Source organism: Crinia signifera, chromosome 2 (assembly GCF_055691185.1).
Source record: "Crinia signifera chromosome 2, ASM5569118v1, whole genome shotgun sequence".
Taxonomy (NCBI): Eukaryota; Metazoa; Chordata; class Amphibia; order Anura; family Myobatrachidae; genus Crinia; species Crinia signifera.
In genome coordinates this window covers 31,548,436-31,573,395 of record NC_139218.1, presented here as the reverse complement: position 1 = coordinate 31,573,395, position 24,960 = coordinate 31,548,436, and the positions used below count along the sequence as shown (strand labels likewise).

Sequence of the window (24,960 nt, the reverse complement as noted above, 5' to 3'; positions counted from 1 at the left end):
AAATATGGCACCCACCATGTTTCAGAGATAAAATTGCAGCCATTTTCACCATGGTTGCAGCTCCTACATGGGTCTCTGGAAAGACATGGGTGTAGTGTGTGTGCACTGTACACATCACCCCAATTATAGAAACACCAATGCCTAGGATGATGTGGGAGACAACCCCTCGTGTCATTGCCGTATCTATTCAACGTAAAAAAAAATCAATGCTTATATTAACCCAATAAACTTTCACCGTTTCTTGCTTGGAACCGTACAATAATGGATTCCCACCACCGCTTATTAGTCGTGTCAGCCTCCTAAGCAATGGCCCTCATATATGAAGCACCAACTCCCTGACCCGGCTGAAGCAACTACATCTGGCTAGATCCGTCAATCCACGGTCAACAATGATTGGTGATCCCTTGGTGAATTGAGGAAGTGAAACATGCCTGATTTACCTTTCATTTGGGAATATAGATTTCTAAACATGTCACCATTCCCCAAGCCAGCCGTCGGGAATTAGGATATTGCCACAATTTGATTTAGTTTTTTTTTTTTTTCTCTTCATGCAGTCACGTGGCTTGCTGATGCACAGCTGTGGCTATTTGAGCTGTCTCTTAGATTTTCTGGAAGACTGAAGATTGCAATCTATCTACAGTAGAACACAGGAGCTATATACACCAGAGGGCACAGATTTTTCTTTATATTGAGTATCAGTAATTCTACAAAATATATTTTTCTAGACAGCCATAACCTAATAACAATGTGATAATAGCATTTATTATCTGAAACATAATAACCTTTAAAGGTAAACACAACCAGAACGTGCAAGGAATGGTACAGTAGGTACAAGAACTGTAACCAAACCGGAACTGAGGTTACCTTTTGTAGGAAACGTAATCTTTTTCTATGCAATATTTTTCATTTGAATTTATATAACAAATGCGAGCAACGCTGGCATTTTTAGCAGATATTTCGCACATCTCTCACAGAGTAAATGGTGAGTAAATCTGACTAAAACTGAAACCACTCGTTTCTACCACATGTAGATAATTTAGCATAATTGAACAAGTGTCAGTGCAGTGTTATTTGTTTGTACATGTGTTTGGTTTTACCATATGTACTGTTGGACTGCCCTCCACTGGCTTGTCTTTATATATATATATATATATATATATATATATATATATATATATATATATATATATATATATATATATATATATATATATATATATATATATATATATATATATATATATATATATATACTGTAAGTGTGTTCTTTTTGTTTGCTGCTTAATTTATTCATTGTAAAAAAAAAAACTACAAATCGGGTATGTAGCCAAAAAGTCGAAAGTAAACTGACAAAACTATCTTTCAAAGACTATGGGACGATTCTGAGGAGGGAGTAAAGTAAAACCATGTTGAAATACACTGGGTGCGCACACAGTACAGTATATTTAAGCTTATTTCCTTGCAGTGTAAATACTGTACTGGCTGCTTTTTATGTAGTCCACAAATGCTAGACCGCTTTAATTTACATTGCAATTTGAGTTTAAAAACGTGCCTCTCACATCTCTCCCTGCACCTGTTACATCGGCCCCATCTGCAGTGCAGCATGGATTTGCCCAGGTACACAGTTACTTGTTCATTTTTGTTTTTGTTTTTACTCCCAACTCAGAAAACGGCCAGTCTCATAAAGAAATTCTAGCGAACAAGTTAGTTAGGACTCAATGGTTCATCATTGACTTTATTAGGATAAAATGGACAAACAAAAAACAACTGTTCTGATTTTCTCAGGTCACTCCCATTTCTTTGCAACTATATCAAAGAAATGGGGGAGGGGGAAGTTGGGAGGGGGAAATGGACTTCGCTGCCCTGGCGTGCAGATGGCGGCCCTCTACTCTTGGTCACCTGGCTCTGAAATACCTTTTTGCAAATAATACAACTGAATTGAAATGGCACTAAGAATATAACTGATCTGTGAATGAGCCAGCAGTTGGGAGGTGCAGGCGGGTTTACAGAATTCAGAGGCAGTGCAGTGCTGGAAGAATGCAGGAAAAAGATGCAAGGGCTGGGAGAATGCAGGCCAGACTTGAGGTTATTCCTGTTGGGATGCAATCAAAAAAATTGACAAACAGTGTAACGCCGCCTCCCACATAAATGGTGAATGCAGTACATATGGAATACATCCCTTAGTGCAGTGGTTACCAAACTTTTTAGAATCACGGCACCCTAGAGCATCAAAATTTTTCAAGGCACCCCTAGGCCAAATGCTTCTTATTGAGAAATTTAGAAAAAAAAATGTAATTAAGTGCATTGTGTGTATATGTCACAGTTATCTGGTGAGGGACAGGATTTGCTCCTGTTTGTCCACATATATTATGATTGGCAGCCACCAGCTCTAGTTTTACCTGTTACATTGACCATTTATAATATGAGTTGATCCTGGTCCACCAACCTAAGGCACCCATGCAAGTGTCCTGAGGCACCCCAGGGAGCCTAGGTACACAGTTTGGGAACCACTGCCTTAGTGCAATGAAATCCCAAGATCTTCTCCTATTGTGTCACCACATTCCTCAAAATATCTCTGTAGACCAATTCACAAAAGATTTGGTACCGTACATAGAAATGAGAGGGACATAGAAACACATATTCCAATAAAAATCACAATATATAAAATCCAATAAAATCTTATAGCAGCACAAAGAAAGAATTACCAGCTGGTAACAAGAACTGTCAATGGGCAGCTCTTAATCAGAGTGTTGTGCAGGATTATCTGGGCCGGGAAGCCTACGAGGCGATAAGAGTTGGAGAAACGCGTATGTGAGTTCTGGAGAATGGTAACTGGGCTGCTGATACAGCATCTATAGGATTCTGGTAATCCAATTAGACGCACCGAGAACCGGAGAGTCTGCTAAATTCAAAAGTCACAAAATCAGCTGATCCCGTGGGGAGATAAGTATATTGGCAGCACTTTATGGTTCAGCAGGTCAATGTGCCCTATATACTGTAGCTGCAAATGGCAGCAGGAAAAAGCCAATGAACTGATATAGATACATTGTATTAAAGTATCCTAAAGGCTGCACATGTCAAGGTGCCCATACACGTTACAATTATTGTATACAGTATCGCATCTCATCGCAAAACCGAGATGCGATGAGATGTGATATTGTATACAATAATTGTAACGTGTATGGGCACCTTAACTAGTTAGTGCAACATACTGTAGTGTCAATATCTCAGGAATTGTTTCCAGGCATATACTGTAGGAGTTTCCAGGCATGTACTGTAGGCAGCACCGCTAAGCACTAGTCAGCCTCTGCCTGGCACTGCCCCCGGCAACCTGGCGTGCCCCGTAACCCGATGTGTCACAGACGATCACACAACAACCTTCAGAGCTAAGCAGCGGCAATCCCCATATTTTCCGGGTTTTGTAGTCTGGGCATTGAAGCATAGCCCAGAATTATCGGGATTACCACTGAAGGGGTTAAAAGGAGTTTTTTGTAACATTTCTTTCTATTTAGTTTTTTTAATTTTTACAAAAAAAATAATATATATATATATATATATATATATATATATATATATATATATATATATATATATATATATATACACAGGGCTATTTTTGTGCCGGAACGCTGTTCCTGAAGCTGACCTAAAAAATTAGGTCACCAGGAACGGCGTTCCGTAACCTCCTGGCCTAGCCCTCGCAGCCTCCGCGGCGGTACGGCGTACCGCCATAAGAAAAACCGGAGCGCATCCACTGCGCATGCACGATGACGCTCATCACCATGGCGCTTTGGCGCGCTCAGTCTCATCACTAAGTTGGCGCTGGTGGGAAGGGGGAAGAGGATGCCGTGCTGAGGAGAAAGTATTGGGAGGGGAGGCGGCGGCTCACAGGACGGACTCAGGAGGGCGGAGGCAGGGCAGGCTGATTGAATTTGTAAGTAAGGGTCATTTGTGTATCCGCACCGTGGGGGGCATTTGTGTATCCGCACCGTGGGGGGCATTTGTGTATCCGCACCGTGGGGGGCATTTGTGTATCCGCACCGTGGGGGGCATTTGTGTATCCGCACCGTGGGGGGCATTTGTGTATCCGCACCGTGGGGGGCATTTGTGTATCCGCACCGTGGGGGGCATTTGTGTATCCGCACAGTGGGGGGCATTTGTGTATCTGCACCGTGGGGGGCATTTGTGTATCTGCACTGTGGGGGGCATTTGTGTATCTGCAGTGTGGGGGGCATTTGTGTATCCGCACTGTGGGGGGCATTTGTGTATCTGCACTGGGGTGGGCATTTGTGTATCCGCACTGGGGGGGGGGGGGCATTTGTGTATCCACACTGTGAGGGGCATTTGTGTATCTGCACTGTGGGGGGCATTTGTGTATCCGCACTGTGGGGGGCATTTGTGTATCTGCACTGTGGAGGGCATTTGTGTATCCGCACTGTGGGGGGCATTTGTGTATCTGCACTGTGGGGGGCATTTGTGTATCCGCACTGTGGGGGGCATTTGTGTATCCGCACTGTGGGGGGCATTTGTGTATCCGCACTGTGGGGGGCATTTGTGTATCCGCACTGTGGGGGGCATTTGTGTATCCGCACTGTGGGGGGCATTTGTGTATCCGCACTGTGGGGGGCATTTGTGTATCTGCACATGACGGTGTGTGGCATCATGTATAATGGGCACTACTATGAGGAGGAAAAATTACATAATGTAATGGGCATGAATTAAGGTTTTTCTTGTGGTGGCCAATTCTCGGCGTGCAGGTTGCAAAACTGCGGTATAAGGTAGTCTTTTCCTGCAATCCTGCGCCCCTTGCAGTGAGGCTACACCCCTGTTTTGGGGAAATTCTCCACTTTGCTTCTGGGCATTGTTATGTAAATGGCACTGTTTGGAGGAATTGTATGTTTAAAAAAAAAAAAAAAGTAATGCACCAATTGATGCCCGCCCCTTTTGTAGCTCCTCCCACATCACCGCCCACTTTCTGTCCCCGCTTACAGTTCCTGAACCTATTTTCCTACAAAAATAGCACTATATATATATATATATATATATATATATATATATATATATATATATATATATATATATGTGCAATACTTTCCATGCCTTATATAAATAGGTATGATTTTTTGGTACTTGTTTCCTAGCACGGCACCCGTCGGGTCCTATCGCATACCATTAGTTAAGGTATGCGATGGGACCCGATCTGACCCGATATTAGGGTTTTAAGAGCTTCCTATACAATTTTAACATTGCGTCGCATCGCATGCCATTACAATGGCCTGCGATGCAACGCAATTACACCCGATTTTACATTGTACAGGCACCCTGATGGGTGATTACTATGTTAAAAGCACCCCCAGACCTGATTTTAAATTGTACAACCACCCTGATGGGTGATTACTATGTTAAATGCACCCCCATTGTTAATGCCACCCCCACTATCAACGCCAACCTGAAGCGTGGCGAGCGCACGGTACGCGTCCTCCGACCTTTTCATACCCCAATATCCACGTCGGTGTGGAGTTCATTTTATATAGTGTGGTGAGCGCAGCGAGCCACCGAGCCCGAAGCGTGGCGAGCGCAGCGAGCCCCATGAGGGGACGCAGAATACATGTGAAGTAATCCGCGTCCCCTCGCGGGGCTCGCTGCACTCACCGCGCTTCGGGCTCGGTGGCTCGCTGCGCTCACCACACTATATAAAATAAACTCCACGCCGACGTGGATAGTGGGGGTATGAAAAGGTCGGAAGGATGCGTACCGCCGCCTCTCGCGTACCGCTCGCCACGCTTTGGGTTGGGGTTCATAGTGGTGGTGGCGTTAACAATGGGGGTGCATATAACATAGTAATCACCCATCAGGTTGCATGTACATTTAAAAAATAATTTTGATCGCATCGATCGCATGCGATCTGGTCGCATGCGATGCGATCGATGCGATCAAAACGATGGCATAAGATTAAAATCTTGGGTGCCGTGCTAGGAAACAAGTACCGATTTTTTAAGTGATGTGATTATGGTATTATGGTATATCATAATATATATATTGTTTGTATGTTCAAAATCTTTTTATATGTATTAGGGACCTTAAAATACATTTTATGTGAAGATCAAAACATCTGTGGTTGTTTTATGTTGGTTGCAGCAGAGGTTTTTATATTGGTGGAATGGAGGTTTTTTCTTTGTACCATTTTCTAAGTATTAACATTAGCAGAGGGTAGCACTGATTGGATCTACCAAAAGTCTCTGCAGTATTTACTGAGGGCCTGATTCAGACGTGATCGCTCATCTGCAAATTTGAAGAAAATCCGTCCTTTATGAATCCGTGAGCAAAGATTTTGCTACCCGCTCTCCTGTCACACATCCAGACGCAATTCAATCACTAACAACTTATTTTTCCACCCCCAAATGTGAGTAAGTCTGACCCTTGCACAACCAATAGAGGCCGGCTGATCGAGGCCAATGTTGACGTCACTCACCCTCCCTTAACCCTTTGAGTGCAAAGTGAATTTGTCAAAAATTTCAGTCATCATAGTGACCTGTAATGTCTACCTTATATAGGAAATATAATATCTCTTTACACAACATTTTTTATTTGAATTTATATAACAAACGTGAGCGACGCTTTTTGGCGGCTGTTTTGCACATCTCTCATACAGATGTTGGCACTTAAAGGGTTGATATGCTTGGGCACTCCTGATTTTTTTCTGACTCCTCCCATAAAATTGCTGGTAACCACACACAAGTGCCGACTTCCTGTCAGTCAAATTGCAAGGGCGTTGCAATGAGATTTTTGTTATTTCTGTCACTATTTTAACTCTCTCATGCGCGCTATGATCCGTACAGCTCCCAGGATTGCGACTTTGTACAACAGTCATCAACTCCTTGAATCTTCTTCATTTCATGTTGTAGACTTCCACCTTACCTCATACTATAAATGTCTACTTATATTTGAGGTGTAATTGAAACAGACAGTTATGTGATACATCCCTATGAAGAGTCAATTGCAATAAAAATAACCATTTTGCATACAGAGTAGTATTATGCCTAATTAACAGTATGCCTAACCATTGTCTTACATTAAGTGGGCAATATTGTCGTACCATTCAAGTAATTAGCAAAGGCATTAGCACAGTATATGATTTATGTGCAGTTTGAAAACAAATACTGTTATTTCCAATGGTCATTGTATCTCTAAAGCGGCCTGTGTAAAAATCACAATAGGACTCTGGAGAGCTGCAGAAGAGTGTCTTTACTAGCTGCAGCAAATGGCTGCAGAGGCACTTCCTGAATAACAAGTAAATGCCAGTGATGCAACATCCACATTCAAACAACACAGCACACTGTACATCTAAACTGCAATTTCTGAAATCCGTTCCCCATTGTTCTCCACTCGATGCCTCTCGCCTTGCCAAGCCGCACTATAGGAATGCTCCCGTATGGATCCCATGATGCTATAAAGTGTACTCCCTCGCCAAGAATATAGCACAGAAATCCACAGAAAAGATAATGTTAGTCCTTTTGTCCTAAATATCAATGGCTCTTACAGTATCATGCAATTTTCGAGCACCGTCTTCGCTTGATCCTTGTTTCTTGGTTGTTGGATATGGTCTATTACTGTAACTATAGCTGCAAGGAAGGAGTTATACATATTTATGAGCTATATCCTTTTCAGCTGTTTTTCATTTCTATTTGGGAGATAAACCTACTTAGCGAGGAAGCAATATGTAAGTGATTGCAGTGACAATCATTTCTGACATGCCTACAAACATTGAGATTTAACTGCTTTGGAAGGCTCAGTGTGGGAGTCACTTTGTCACTTTAGCCAGTGGCACAGGGTCTGAGCACATGACTACATATGAAGCATGTGTAATGCCGTGAAATGACTTCCACCCAACTAGCACAGCCAGCAGAAGCTTTTCAATTTGACATACTCGCCGTGATTGCCTGACTTGCCATCGCTACAGGAAGTTTTTCCTGTATTATTGAAGCTCCGAGACCTTTCAGTGATGTATCACATTGTAAGACTAATAACTCACCTGGGTTTGTACGGCTGCACAATTCAACGCTGCAGTCTGCACGGAGATGCTTGATTAACTCAATTTATGCTTAATGTCTCTTCAAACCTTGTCTTTTACTTTCCCATACTGCTGATAGTTACAGTAAGGGCAGAGCAGAGAAAACCGACAATGGTTATATGACATACAGACCGAGCATATTTCTTCTTGGACTTTAATAGGATTAACTGAGAAAGACCAGTCACAGTAATCCCCTGTTAATCCCCTTGCTGTATTGTTCTCTCTATTGTATTGCAGCAGAGAACAATAGGGGAAAGGAAGCATTTTCTGCTGCGCCTAGGTGCAGAAACTTAGTCAAGATGAGCCTGGCTCTATCTGTATTTATCTCTTCATCAGTATTTTAGATATTTTATTTTTAGGTATGGATCATCGGGTCTACAAGAAGTTGGTCGACGAGCATTATGTCGAAACCATTAGGTCGACATACAGAACAATCGACATGGGTCTAGGTCAACATGCAGAAAGGTTGACATGGTTCAATTTTTTTATTCTGATTGAATCGGTCCTCCGCGCGCATGAACGAAAGACAGATGTTTCTCCTTTGCACTTTTCTGCACATGTGCATGAGCCGGGTGCGAGCGGCCACGACGAATAGCGTGTTCGCAGGGCGCTTGCACCCACCAGTGCTAATGGGGGGGCATGGAGCGATGGCAGATAGTCACGCCCATGGGAACGGCCAGCATTTCATGGGTGTTCCCAGGGCCGGTGCCAGGTACGGCAGCGCCCCAGGCAGGGGGGGAGCGCTCCCGCCCACCTGCTCCGGGGGTAGTGGTGCGGCTGCTGAGTCGCTCCACGACAGGGGGGGAGATGAGGAGAGTTGCGGCGGAGGAAGGGGAGGTGATGCAGGCGCCGCTGCCAAGGCGCTCCACCAGGGGCAGGGTGTAGGGATGGTGCAAGCGCCGCTGCGCTCACCTGGCTCCAAGGGGTTTGGGGACGCTGCGGGCGCTGCTACGGCACTACCTCTCAACTGGCTCCATGAGGGGGGCTCCCAAGTGCCGCCCTCCAGTGGCCGGCGCCCTAGGCAAATGACTAAAGCTGCCTAGTGGTAGCGCCGGCCCTGGGTGTTCCCATGAAAATGCTGGGCTTTGCCATGGTAATGACCCAGTGATGTGGGTGCCGGGGGCGGGCAGCTTATATCACCAGATGTCGGCTGCCTGCCATGTTCCCCTCGAGAACACACGCAAAGCTAAAACACCTGAGAGTGTCTTAGTTTTGCATGTACCTTTCACATAATTTGAGTGCGAGTGGCGGGCAGGCTTAAAATGACACGCAGCGCTGCAAACTTCACAGCACTGCAAACTTCACAGCACTGTGTGTCAATCAGAATAACCTTCAGAATGTCCCCAGTAGTGCCACTTACACAATGCCCAAATAGTGCCACTTACATAGTACGCCCATTAATGCCACTTACACAATGCCCCCAAGTGCCACTTACACAATTCCCCCTAAAAGTGGCAAGTACACATAATGCCCCCAGTAGTGCCACTTACGCAATGCCCCCAAATGTGCCACTTACACAATGCCCTCAGTACTGCTCACCATCTCCCTTGCTGCTGCCACTGCTATGGTGTGCAAGTCCATCTCTGAAGGGAGAGGAACCAATATCAGTCTCGCTTATGATTATATGTTGTAGTTGTTACTTTCTTCCGTTTTTTAATTAGCAGGCATTCATTTGCCCACAGTGTTTGAAGAAAGCATTGAAAAAAAATTAACCTCCACGCTGTAAATTAGTAAATGTTACTATGTATTTTGTGTATAGGTAGTTTTAGCAGATGCGGTCAAATAGCATTGCAGCTTTCTCCTAAATCCAATTTAATGTTAATGTGTTTTTATTAAGCACTGCAATTACTGAATGCTGTGCGGGCCAGTTACTGCAAGATTCAACACTACATAAACACAGTCATTGCATGCTGAAACTTCTACACCTTGAGCCTTATTCTGGTTCACTCCTTCTGACAAATTCCTTCTTAGATGGACAAAACCATGTGCATTGCAGGTGGGGCAGATGTAAAATGTGCAGAGAGAATTAGATTTGGGTGAGTTATTTTGTTTCTGTGCAGGGAAAATACTGACTGTTTTATTTTTACACTGCAAAATAGATCTCACTTTAAAGTAAAACCCCACCCAATTCTAACTCTCTCTGCACAAGTAACATCTACCCCACCTGCAGTGCACATGGTTTTGTCCATCTAAGAAGTGAACCAAAATAAGGCCCTGTATGTGGACAAACAGAAGCAAATCTTGTGCCACATAACTAACCCAACGGAAGACCTAAAGTATAAACACATCTCCCAATTGGCCTAGGGGTGCTGTGAAAAAAAAAATTCTAATAATCTAGGGTGCCCTGCTTCAAAAACTGCTGACATACATTATTATTTAATTTAGTTTGTACTAGTGGTGTGCACCTGGCACTTTGGGTCTGTATCTCCGACCGTGTTTTGGGTCTGGATCTCTTGCAAAACACCACCCTTCCGTGTTTCATGTTTGTGGATTGGATCTGTATTTTTATTTTTTAAAAACCATAAAAAACTCTAAAATCTCTACTACGCTATTATTATCCTCAATAACATTATTTTCCACTAATTTTTAGTCTATCCTGAAAGTTTTTTAGGCCAAAAGGTAGCTGAATGTCTATGCTAAGAGACACAAGTTTGTGGCACAAACACATGGCTCATCTAGGAGTGGCACTGCAGGGACAGACAGCATGGCCGTTTGAAAAACTAGGCCCCAGAGAGCACATAATGCCAAAAAAAGAGGTGCAAGATGGAATTGTCCTTGTGCCCTTCCACCCACCCTTATGTTGCATAGGACATATACTACTGTGTTTAACAAACCAATCATTTCAGCGGCAGGGTCTGCCACACGACTATGGCGGAAGTGATTGGTTTGTTTGGGCCCCCACAAAAACAGAAGCAATTTATCTATCTTCCTTACAAACCGGCACTACAGAGGCAAGATCCTCATCCTCACCCTCATCCTCCGATTCCTCACACCCTTCAGTGTGTACATCCTGGTCCTCACAGTTTAACAGTTCGTCCCCGCTGACGAGGTCCTGGCTGCACTAAAAAATTATGTCTACGATGACATTGGGCATCGGCCTTGGCATACAACATTGATGACATTTCATTGTCTATGTCAAAACTAGTGGCAGCAGCTTCAGCAACAGGAGGAAGTGGTTCTTGTTCTTTCACTATTTTATCCTCCAAATTTTGGTTTTCCATTATCTTTCTGGAATATCATTGGACTGAAATTATGCAGCTGTATCACTGGACTGGACCCATACAGATTCAGAAGCACCAATTGACTTTTCTTTTATGGCAACACAGGACACCAGCAGAATATACTTATATACCGTGCTATGATGATAGCATGGTATATACATCTTCAAGTCACAGCAGGTCTCCCAGTTGAGGGATATCAGCGTTTCAGCATTTCTGTTGCAAATGCTTCATGGATGAAAACTACAGTACTGAGACCAATATTGTGTCAGTGCGAGGTGATTTCCTGATAAGCAGGCCAATCACATTCCATCCAGACAATGTAAAGAGTCACTCAGCTCAACATCTAAACGTTTATTGACCTTGTACAGTAGTGTACCTTACTGTAGCCATGATGGAAACTGCAACACATAACTTTGGTGGTCAAAAACAGAACGTTTGTCATGATACCAAAGCTGCAGGTGAGGATTAAATTATGTGGTGTGTGTCCTCTGTTTTGTAATCTACATACAGTAGTACAGTAGTGTATCTGTGGTGGGATTAAGATTTACTGTACTGTACACTGTGCAACTTTTATACAGTGAAGTCATTCAGGTTCTATATCCCACCCACATTAAGGGCCAGAGGTATCAAGCTTTATAAAGTGATCAAATGGAGAGCGATAAACAGCCAGCCAATCAGCTTCTAACTGCCATGTTACACACTGGGTTTGAAAAATGACAGGTAGAAGCTGACTGGATGGTTGTTTACTACTCTCCACTTTATCACTTTTTGAAGCTTAATACATCTGGCCCTAAGAGACTAATTTATCATGGTTGGCCTATCATAGAACTGAGTGGACTTTGAGGAGAAAGCTATCTGCGACGAGACTTGCCAGTGGTGTAAGTTTGTCCCGGTTGCCTGGAGGCAAGATATATATTAGTGCCCCCCCCCCCCTCCTCCACACACACACACCCCCACCCTTAAATAATATATGAAATATATGTGTTTTATATATATATATATATATATATATATATATATGTGTGTGTGTGTGTGTGTGTGTAGCTATATATATTTAGAGAGAGAGAGAACACATATATTTCAGAACTACAAAGGCCATATTGACGGTTTTCAATTAACTTATTTAGCAGGGTAGGTGAGGTGCCCCCTTGGGAGCCGGAGCCTGGCGGCAGATGACTCCATTGCCTCCCAGAGTTCGGCCACTGAGACTTGCTATCTCCCACTAGTGTGCTGCCTTGGAGTGGTTTGGGTGGGCTGGCTGAGTAATGTTTCTCACCCAAGACTTGAACCCTTAGAATGTGACGGATTCACCTAATGATGAGGTTACCTGGATGTGGTGCATAAGCCCATATCCTTGGCCAGGATTAAAACTTCTATTTAAAAATTTTTTTTAAATGTTTAGGAAATACAAGTCACTTTCTGTAGGAGATTGGATAATCACAACAAAAGTTACTAAATTGCCCAATGCAGTCATGCTCTCAATAATCCTTTGATAAAGCTGCAAAATGCGACAGTTAACAACTCCCCCCCCCCCCCCCCCCCCGCCCATCTGGACATCACTGCTCCGTTTCCTGGAATATCAAGTCTGAACTAGCACTACAAGGAATTTACAGAGGACAAAGAACTATCACTGCCATCTTCCATCCGTACTTAATTAGACCACCAATTTCTGTTTCTCAGTTCTCCAGGTAACATTGGCCATGCTATAGCCACGGCATTCTTTTCCACACATTCAGTCTATCATCAATATATCGCTTATTTGTGTTGTAAAACTGAAGAAATAGGCATGCAAGGAATTTGCCAATAAAAAAAAAACAGTTTACTTTTATAAATTGTCTAAATAATTATAGATAAAAAGAAAACACTATGCTGTAGACTAGTCAGATGCAGTCAAAGTAAGCACTCACTTGACCTGTCAAAATCCAGAATGCTCCAGAGTTTTGACTATAAAAATTAGAATGGAATAATACTCATACAAAATGTATAACTAAATAAACCTTCAGGTTTGTACTGTACTGTATATGCATGTTTAAATCTGGCTCTGAAATTAGCCAGTGCCTCCCAAACCATTGACCTCACCGCACTTCACTGAATTTAATGCTAGGGGTTAGTTATTGAGAATTCAACAGGTAATTTATCTGGACACTCAAGTAGAGGTGTGCCATGTCATTTTCTATTTTAACCTTCAAATTTGGTAATTAAATTTGACATTTCAGACCAAAGTTATAGGGTTCACCACTGTTATTCACATCAACATTACAGAACTCCGATCTTAAAAAAGAATGCAGCATGTTTACATTGGAAACATGAAGAAAAATGAAATGAAAAAAAGAATGAAAGAATAAAAAAAAAACGGGTGCATTTGTCATCACACTACGTATAATTTAATTTAAACAAATTCAAAAAGACTGGTATTTTTCTTACTTTTTTCCCATTTTAAATGTTAGGTAAGGTTAAGGAACAAAAAAATAAATAAAAAACTTTTTCTTTCATATGTTGCTGAAAGCTGTACTTTGTAAGAGAGGGGTGAAAATTGTTCAACTTTCCATATTGCTGGCATAGCAATTGCATAAAGTGGTGCCATTTTCTACTATTCCAGCAAATCACTAAGGTACACTTCAGCTGGTACAATTTGTCTGTAAAATATACAACAGGAAAAGTTAAATGAAAAAATAAGTATAATGTTGTCTTTTCATGTAATCCATTTTGAAGAAATTGTATCACCATTTTCTGACCTTAAGCCATTTATTTCTAGTGTAAATCGCAGCACTACATATAAAAAAATCTATTTTTTTATTTTTTTAAAATATAATTCTGAACTTCTTAACCCCTTCCTGACACAGCCAGTTTTTGCCTTCCTGACAGAGCCCTTTTTTTTCAAATCTGACATGTATCACTTAAGTGGGGATAACTTTTTTTTGCTTTTACTTATCCCAGTGATTTTGAGATTGTTTTCTCGTGACACATTGTACTTCAAATTAGTGGTAAATTTGGGTCGATACAGTCTGTGTTTTTTTGTGAAAAATACCAAAATGTCGTAAAAAAATGGAAAATTTAGCAATTTGCAAAATGTTAAATTTTCTGCTTGTGAGACAAATAATCATACCACTCAAAATAGTTAATAACTAACATAGACCATATGTCTACTTTATGTTTCCATCATTATTTCAACTTCCTTTTAATTTTTTTGGACACTAGGAGGCTTACAATATGAATAGCAAATTCTCAAATTTTCAAGAAAATTTCAAACACTGATTTTTTTAGGGACCAGTTCAGTTCTGATGTGACTTTGAGGGACTTGTATGTGAGACACCCCCATAAATGATGCCATTTCAAAAACTGCACCCCTCACAGTATTCAAAACAGCATTTTGGAAGTTTGTTAACCCTTTAGGTGTTTCACAGGAATTAAAACAAAGTGTAGGTGAAATTTCAAAATTTCATTTTTTTTGCAGATTTGCAATTTTAATACATTTTTCTAAGGAACACAGTAGATTTTACTAGAGAAATGTGACTAAAAATTGATTCCCCCAATTCTTTTATTTTCATAAATATCCTATATGTGGCCCTAGTGTGCACGTTGACCAAACCACAGGCTTCATAATAGAAGGAGCACCTACTTGATTTTGGAGCCTCCTTTTTATGAGATTATTTTTTAGGCACCATGTAGGTTTCTAGGCACCATAAGATGCTAAAATTTAGGAACCCCCCCACAAGTGACCCCATTTTGCAAACTACACCCCTCAGGGAATTCATCTAGGGGTATAGTGTACATTTCAAACCCCCAGGGGTTTCACCAATTGTGGTACAACTGGGCAGTGAAAATGAAAAATTAAATTTTTTACACAAAAATGCAGTTCTGGCTCAAAATATTTCATTTTCACAAGGAATGAAGGAGACAAAGCACCCCAAAATCTGTGCCCCAATTTCTCCCGAGTACGGCAATGCCTCACATGTGACCAAAAAATACCATTTGGGTGCATGGCAGGACTCAGAAGGGAAGGAGTGATTTTTGGATTTTGCAGCTCAGATTCTGGTGGAATGTTGGTGGGTGCTATGTCGCATTAGCAAGACCCCCCCAAGCACCAATACAGTGGAACCCCCCCACAAGTGACCCCATTTTGCAAACTACACCCCTCAGGGAATTCATCTAGGGGTATAGTGTACATTTCAAACCCCCAGGGGTTTCACCAATTTTGATACAACTGGGCAGTGAAAATGAAAAATTACATTTTTTTACACAAAAATGCAGTTCTGGCTCAAAATTTTTCATTTTCAGAAGGTATGAAGGAGAAAAAGCACCCAAAAATCTGTGCCCCAATTTCTCCCGAGTACGGCAATGCCTCACATGTGACCAAAAAATACCATTTGGGTGCATGGCAGGACTCAGAAGGGAAGGAGTGATTTTTGGATTTTGCAGCTCAGATTCTGGTGGAATGTTGGTGGGTGCTATGTCGCATTAGCAAGACCCCCCAAGCACCAATACAGTGGAACCCCCCCCACAAGTGACCCCATTTTGCAAACTACACCCCTCAGGGAATTCATCTAGGGGTATAGTGTACATTTCAAACCCCCAGGGGTTTCACCAATTTGATACAACTGGGCTGTGCAAATGAAAAATTACATTTTTTACACAAAAATGCAGTTCTGGCTCAAAATTTTTCATTTTCACAAGGAATGAAGGAGACAAAGCACCCCAAAATCTGTGCCCCAATTTCTCCCGAGTACGGCAATGCCTCACATGTGACCAAAAAATACCATTTGGGTGCATGGCAGGACTCAGAAGGGAAGGAGTGATTTTTGGATTTTGCAGCACAGATTCTGGTGGAATGTTGGTGGGTGCTATGTCGCATTAGCAAGACCCCCAAAGCACCAATACAGTGGAAGCCCCCCACAAGTGACCCCATTTTGCAAACTACACCCCTCAGGGAATTCATCTAGGGGTATAGTGTACATTTCAAACCCACAGGGGTTTCACCAATTTTGATACAACTGGGCTGTGCAAATGAAAAATTACATTTTTTACACAAAAATGCAGTTCTGGCTCAAAATTTTTCATTTTCACAAGGAATGAAGGAGACAAAGCACCCCAAAATCTGTGCCCCAATTTCTCCCGAGTACGGCAATGCCTCACATGTGACCAAAAAATACCATTTGGGTGCATGGCAGGACTCAGAAGGGAAGGAGTGATTTTTGGATTTTGCAGCACAGATTCTGGTGGAATGTTGGTGGGTGCTATGTCGCATTAGCAAGACCCCCAAAGCACCAATACAGTGGAAGCCCCCCACAAGTGACCCCATTTTGCAAACTACACCCCTCAGGGAATTCATCTAGGGGTATAGTGTACATTTCAAACCCCCAGGGGTTTCACCAATTTTGATACAACTGGGCAGTGAAAATGAAAAATTACATTTTTTACACAAAAATGCAGTTCTGGCTCAAAATTTTTCATTTTCAGAAGGTATGAAGGAGAAAAAGCACCCCAAAATCTGTGCCCCAATTTCTCCCGAGTACGGCAATGCCTCACATGTGACCAAAAAATACCATTTGGGTGCATGGCAGGACTCAGAAGGGAAGGAGTGATTTTTGGATTTTGCAGCTCAGATTCTGGTGGAATGTTGGTGGGTGCTATGTCGCATTAGCAAGACCCCCCAAGCACCAATACAGTGGAACCCCCCCCCCCCACAAGTGACCCCATTTTGCAAACTACACCCCTCAGGGAATTCATCTAGGGGTATAGTGTACATTTCAAACCCCCAGGGGTTTCACCAATTTTGATACAACTGGGCTGTGCAAATGAAAAATTACATTTTTTACACAAAAATGCAGTTCTGGCTCAAAATTTTTCATTTTCACAAGGAATGAAGGAGACAAAGCACCCCAAAATCTGTGCCTCAATTTCTCCCGATTACGGCAATGCCTCACATGTGACCAAAAAATACCATTTGGGTGCATGGCAGGACTCAGAAGGGAAGGAGTGATTTTTGGATTTTGCAGCACAGATTCTGGTGGAATGTTGGTGGGTGCTATGTCGCATTAGCAAGACCCCCAAAGCACCAATACAGTGGAAGCCCCCCACAAGTGACCCCATTTTGCAAACTACACCCCTCAGGGAATTCATCTAGGGGTATAGTGTACATTTCAAACCCCCAGGGGTTTCACCAATTTTGATACAACTGGGCTGTGCAAATGAAAAATTACATTTTTTACACAAAAATGCAGTTCTGGCTCAAAATTTTTCATTTTCACAAGGAATGAAGGAGACAAAGCACCCCAAAATCTGTGCCCCAATTTCTCCCGAGTATGGCAATGCCTCACATGTGACCAAAAAATACCATTTGGGTGCATGGCAGGACTCAGAAGGGAAGGAGTGATTTTTGGATTTTGCAGCACAGATTCTGGTGGAATGTTGGTGGGTGCTATGTCGCATTAGCAAGACCCCGAAAGCACCAATACAGTGGAAGCCCCCCACAAGTGACCCCATTTTGCAAACTACACCCCTCAGGGAATTCGTCTAGGGGTATAGTGTACATTTCAAACCCCCAGGGGTTTCACCAATTTTGATACAACTGGGCTGTGCAAATGAAAAATTACATTTTTTACACAAAAATGCAGTTCTGGCTCAAAATTTTTCATTTTCACAAGGAATGAAGGAGACAAAGCACCCCAAAATCTGTGCCCCAATTTCTCCCGAGTACGGCAATGCCTCACATGTGACCAAAAAATACCATTTGGGTGCATGGCAGGACTCAGAAGGGAAGGAGTGATTTTTGGATTTTGCAGCTCAGATTCTGGTGGAATGTTGGTGGGTGCTATGTCGCATTAGCAAGACCTCCAAAGCACCAATACAGTGGAAGCCCCCCACAAGTGACCCCATTTTGCAAACAACACCCCTCAGGGAATTCATCTAGGGGTATAGTGTACATTTCAAACCCCCAGGGGTTTCACCAATTTTGATACAACTGGGCAGTGAAAATGAAAAATTACATTTTTTTACACAAAAATGCAGTTCTGGCTCAAAATTTTTCATTTTCAGAAGGTATGAAGGAGAAAAAGCACCCCAAAATCTGTGCCCCAATTTCTCCCGAGTACGGCAATGCCTCATGTGTGACCAAAAAGTGGCAGGACTCAGAAGGGAAGGAGTGATATTTGGATTTTGCAGCACAGATTCTGGTGGAATGTTGGTGGGTGCTATGTCGCATTAGCAAGACCCCCAAAGCACCAATACAGTGGAACCCCCCCACAAATGACCCCATTTTGCAAACTACACCCCTCAGGGAATTCATCTAGGGGTATAGTGTACATTTCAAACCCCCAGGGGTTTCACCAATTTTGATACAACTGGGCAGTGAAAATGAAAAATTACATTTTTTTACACAAAAATGCAGTTCTGGCTCAAAATTTTTCATTTTCAGAAGGAATGAAGGAGAAAAAGCACCCCAAAATCTGTGCCCCTATTTCTCCCGAGTACGGCAATGCCTCATGTGTGACCAAAAAGTGGCAGGACTCAGAAGGGAAGGAGTGATATTTGGATTTTGCAGCACAGATTCTGGTGGAATGAATGGTGGGTGCTATGTCGCATTAGCAAGACCCCCAAAGCACCAATACAGTGGAACCCCCCACAAGTGACCCCATTTTGCAAACTACACCCCTCAGGGAATTCATCTAGGGGTATAGTGTACATTTCAAACCCCCAGGGGTTTCACCAATTTTGATACAACTGGGCAGTGAAAATGAAAAATTACATTTTTTTACACAAAAATGCAGTTCTGGCTCAAAATTTTTCATTTTCAGAAGGTATGAAGGAGAAAAAGCACCCCAAAATCTGTGCCCCAATTTCTCCCGAGTACGGCAATGCCTCACATGTGACCAAAAAATACCAGTTGGGTGCATGGCAGGACTCAGAAGGGAAGGAGTGATTTTTGGATTTTGCGGCTCAGATTCTGGTGGAATGAATGGTGGGTGCTATGTGGCATTAGCAAGACCCCCGAAGCACGGTGAAATTATGAACCTAATAATCCATAGATGTGTGGTATATTTTAAAACACTCCTTTATACATAGGCCGGGTTTGTCGGGGCAAGTGTCACACTGGAAAATAGTTTGCTTTCTTATTCCCTTTTTATAGCAAACTTTGCACCTTTTTTGTGTCCTGCCCTTTTTTCCAGTGGAGGGGATTTCATCAGGAAAATGCTGCCCTGGTACAATACGGGGGCCAGTTCTAGAAGTACTGGGGCCCTCTGCCTGCTGGTTCCCAAATATTAGGCCCTTTATGACTTCCTCTTGAAAGTGCATAAATGTCCCCCTCTGGCTGGTAGAACGGAATAGCACGTAAGCGTTATACAGTGCCATCTGGATGATATACACGGCCAGCTTCTTGTACCAGATTTTTGTTTTCCGCAGGGCACTGTACGGCTTCAGTACCTGATCTGAAAGATCCACTCCGCCCATGTACCTATTGTAATCCAGGATACAATTAGGTTTTGAGGTGTGGGTACTGGTACCTCGTACAGGGACGGAGGTGGTACTGTCTCCGTGAATTGTTGTCAGTATAAGGACATCCCTCTTGTCCTTATATTTGACCAACAACATATTTTCGGTGCATATTCCCCTGCTTTCACCCCTTCTCAGTACTTGGGCAATGTGCGTTTTTGGGAGGCCTCTTTGGTTCTTGCGCACAGTACCGCAAGCTGCTGTACCTCTTGAACCAAGGGCCTTAAACAGGGGGATGCTAGTGTAAAAGTTATCCACATAGAGGTGATAACCTTTATCCAGGAAGGGGTGCACTAAATCCCAGACAATTTTTCCACTAACACCTACGAGGGAGGGGGGGCATTCTGGCGGTTCAATTCTTGAATCCTTCCCTTCATATACCCTAAACCTGTGAGTGTACCCTGAGGTGCTTTCACACAGCTTATACATTTTTATGCCATACCTTGCCCTCTTACTGGGAAGGTACTGGCGGAATTTAACCCTTCCTTTAAAATGTATAAGGGACTCGTCTATGCAAATGAATTTATCTGGGATGTACATCTCTTCAAATTTGGCACTGAAATGATCAATGACCGGCCTGACTTTGAATAGCCGGTCAAAGGTGGGATCATCTCTGGGTGGGCACTGTGCATTATCGTTGTAATGCAAAAATTTAAGGATTAACTCAAAACGAGTCCGGGTCATGGCCATACGGTAAAGTGGGGTGCTGTACAGAACATCTGTACTCCAATATTGCCTAATTTCTGGCTTTTTTACTATGCCCATATGAAACACCAGACCCCAAAACGTCATCATCTCTACTGCATCTACAGGGGTCCACCTAGCAAATGATGACGTGGGGTTTTGAGCAATAAACTGCTGGGCATATAAATTAGTTTGGTCCACCATTAAATTTATAAAATCATCAGAGAAAAATAATTTGAAAAAGTCAATTTCTCTGAGACCTGTGGAATCAAATTGGATTCCTGGGATGGCCAAAAACTCAGGAACCTGGGGCTCAAAATTGTCTGGTGGTGGGGTCCATACGAGATCAATTATTTGGGGGGGGGTCTCAGCTGCTCTACGGGGGCGTCTTTGAGGGGGTCCCTCATCACTAGAGGAGGAAGAGGAGCTTAAGATGAATCCTTCAAATTCCCCGCTTGCCTCACTGGCTGTGTCAGAGTCAGAGGCAAGCATGGCATATGCCTCCTCCGCTGAATACATTCTTCTGGATGACTGGGATGACATTTGGGATGACATTTGGGATGACATTTTTATTTTTGTGTTTCTGGTAGTGAAATGTTTCAACACGTGTATAGTGTAGGGGGGTACAAACTTTATTTCAATGTAGTATGTAGTGTGTAGTGTGTATGTAGTGCAAAAAAAAAAAAAAAAAAAAAAAAAGGTCCTGCGCCAAAAATTGAGCACAGATGTTGGTCAGTAACGTCCGTCACTGAACAGCGCTCAAAGGCAACAGGAATTTGATCAAAAAAAAAATTAAAAAAAGACCCCACAGCACCCTCAAAAAAAAAAAAAAAAAGGTGATCAGTGATGCGACACTGATTACCAGTGAGGGGCAGCAGGTGCACAACCTTTGGTGCAACTGACAGTGCAACTGGCAGCAACTGACAGGTATATATATATAAAAAAAACCTCTGCACCCCCAAAAAGTTGCTGATCACCTCAGATATAGTGATCAGCACAAAAGGGGGGGGCAGCAGACACAAAATATAGCACTCTCTATCACTCTCTGTCACTATCTCTCTCTATCTCTCTCTATCTCTCACTATCTATCACTCTATGACACTGCAGCAGCAGCACTGACAGTTATATATATAAAAAATAACCCCTGCACCCCCAAAAAGTTGCTGGGGGTGCACAAAAGGGGGGCAGCAGACACAAAATATAGCACTCTCTATCACTCTCTGTCACTATCTCTCTCTATCTCTCTCTATCTCTCTATCTCTCTCTATCTATCACTCTATGACACTGCAGCAGCAGCACTGACAGTTATATATATAAAAAATAACCCCTGCACCCCCAAAAAGTTGCTGGGGGTGCACAAAAGGGGGGCAGCAGACACAAAATATAGCACTTTCTATCACTATCTCTCTCTATCTCTCTATCTCTCACTATCTATCACTCTATGACACTGCAGCAGCAGCACTGACAGGTATATATATAAAAAAAAAAACCCTGCGCCCCCAAAAAGTTGCTGATCAGTTAATTTATACTGATCAGCACAAAAGGGGGGGGCAGCAGTCAGTTGCACACGCAGTACAGCTGTATATATATAAAAAATATATAGCACAATCTGTCACTATCTCTCTATCTCTCTCTATCTCTCTATCTATAACTCTATCACACTGCAGCAGCACAAAATATAGCACTCTCTGTCACTAGCTCTCTCTATCTCTCTCTATCTCTCTCTCTCTATCTCTCTATCTATAAATCTATCACACTGCAGCAGCACAACACAGCACAGCACAACACAGGAAGTCACAAGAAGTTACAAGATCCAGGAACGCTACAAGCAGTGATCAGGTAAGTATTTGCAAGGATCAGGTCAGTATATCGCGGCAGATAGGCACGGTGACCGCACTGCACGCAATTCCAGACCGGAATGGCGTCTGCAGTGCAGTCACCGTTAGTTTAAATCACCCTCCATGGCTGTGATTGGTTCGTCGGTCCGACGAACCAATCACGGCCTTTGGGGGCGGGTGGGGTGAGGTGGGGTGACACCAGTGTCACCCTTACACCCCGTGGTGATTGGTGCTGTACTTTACAGCACCAATCACCACCGATCCCTGTGTCACCGGCGAACGTTATTCGCCGGTACACAGGAAAACGCTGTGAATGGCTGTTCACACTGAACAGCCAATCACAGCGATCGCTGACGGGGGGGCGGCATCGCAGCCCCCCCTGGGCATGCAGGGACATGTCTGCTGTCAGGGACAGCAGACATGTTTAAACTGTCACCGCGTCTACAGACGCGGTGACAGTTTAAAGCCATGACGTACATTTATGCCATGTGTCGGGAAGTACATCCCGGCCATGACGTAAATGTACGTCAAATGTCGGGAAGGGGTTAATATTGACTAATAATTTCAACAGTAATAGAAAAATTATAAAAAAAACATAGTAATTTATGTGTTTCAGTGAAATTTATTCTGAAAATTATTTTAGGTTCTGAAAGCATATAATGTTGTGCATTAAAGCATGTATAATGTGAGAAAAGTGAGGAAAGTGCATAAGAAAAAAGGAAAAATCCCTGATGTATCCAAAGACTAGAGCACACAACATCAATGATAGACATAAACAAACATATGAATAATAATAATATTAATAAAAATATCAAATATATATATATATATACATATAAATATATATATATATATATATATATATATATAAACAAGAAATATACAAGATTAATAACTGCGTTGTATATTTCTTGTTTAATCACAGTTATTTATTTTGCTCATTTGTGTTTTTGATCACTATGACAACAATGATGTAATTGCTTTGAGACGTCTATCATTGATGACGTCATACACAACCAGCGGAAGGGGGGGGTGTTCTACCCTCTCCTGCCCGACTCACTTTGACTTGCTGTGTTTGCTATTTATAGAGGTATGTTTTTTGTTCACATTTATCCTGATGACTATTTGATAAAAAAATGGAAACGTTGATCACAAAGGCTTTTGCATAGTGTGTTTCATTTCTACTACGAGTGCCGCACACTTGTTGGATATATATATATATATATATATATATGTCAGCAATCCCAATTACATACCCAGAAATCCCAAAAGAGGGATAAACAGTCCTCACTAGTCTTCACATGGATGTAAAAGTCCAGAGTTTAATCCAGTCAAAAGATAGCCTGCCGATGTTTCGGTGCTGATGCAGACCTTTATCAAGGCAGTGGCAATAAATGCAGCAATTTTTAGCAATCCAAACAATGGGGTAGGGGTACTGGGTCAGTCCATCATAAAGTGGTGGACTGGCCTGACTGAAAAACCATAGTCCTAGTATGTACCCAACTTTAGTATATTGAACTTAATGCTCGTTAAAAAAAATTCAATTTTTAATTAGGTCTCCCAAATGTGTTTTCACAAATGTGCTTTCAGAATTTCATGATTGAAAGTAAAAACACAATAAAAATGAACAATAATGTTTTTCAGCCAGCCCTTGTGATGGTCAGTTTTACTTAATTGAAGACTCCGGAACATTTCATTCCAAAAACTTCCCGCATCCTTATGGGCCAAACCTTTCATGTCGCTGGATAATACGGTAAGTACAATTTAATGTTTAAAGTTATTTTTTTAATGTTTAAGAATTAGGACCAATATTATATTGTTATACATGAAATCAAAAAGCTAGGTAATAACTTATATATGGTATAGTAATGCTGTATATAGTCATTTAAAGCAACTCTACTACAGGTGACCCCGAGGGCAAATAAAGAAAAGGCTTCAATTTACATAATGATTCCAATTTACATAAATGTGTGAATTACTCGCATTACTTTATTGAGACACCAGCCCTGTGTCAATCAAACTGTCTTGTGTCTGAATAATGGTGAGCGGATCCCTATTCACATTAGGATGGTCTTGTCAGAGACAGGAACAAGTAGGTTATTATTGTATGTGCTTTATTGGCCTCGATGTTATGGACATATTTATCTTTACAACCTTTATTATATATATATTTAATAATTAATGCAATTTATTAGCTATTCTAATTGATCCATTCAGTCTATTGCATGGTTTTGTGTAGCGCTACTCTTTAGCTCTTGAATATTGATTTTTGTTTATTATTACTATTGCGTTGAGTAGCCGCTTGGTCTTACCACCCAGATCAGCGCCCGATATTTTACCATGGGTAGAAACGACTAATCCCCAGCTCCACCTGGCTACTGATCCCAGGTTTATGATACAGGACGCTACTGCGGCTTTACCATCCATAAGCATTATGATATGTAATAACACAGTTACTGCACTCACACGGAACAAGGGAGCAGGCCTTTGCTTATCTATAATGGGTGCAGGGTGTGCAGTGCACACAGACCAACGTGATTTCAGTAAAAAGATCAGTGCCCAGCTAGTCATACCAGCTACAGGCTGCAAGGTGTCATACCAGAAAGCCAAATATAGTGACACTGCCACCTCAGGTGGTATATATATTGTATAATGG

General features: G+C 42.2%; 1 protein-coding gene across 1 annotated transcript in view; it reads left to right on the top strand.

The window, feature by feature from the left end:
- TMPRSS15 (transmembrane serine protease 15) overlaps window positions 1–24,960 on the top strand; it is a 236,808-nt gene that overhangs the window by 31,279 nt on the left and 180,569 nt on the right. Inside the window, exon 6 of the mRNA XM_083170669.1 lies at window positions 23,949–24,057. Coding sequence (XP_083026795.1) covers window positions 23,949–24,057 — 109 coding nt within the window. The remainder of the gene's footprint in view (window positions 1–23,948; window positions 24,058–24,960) is intronic.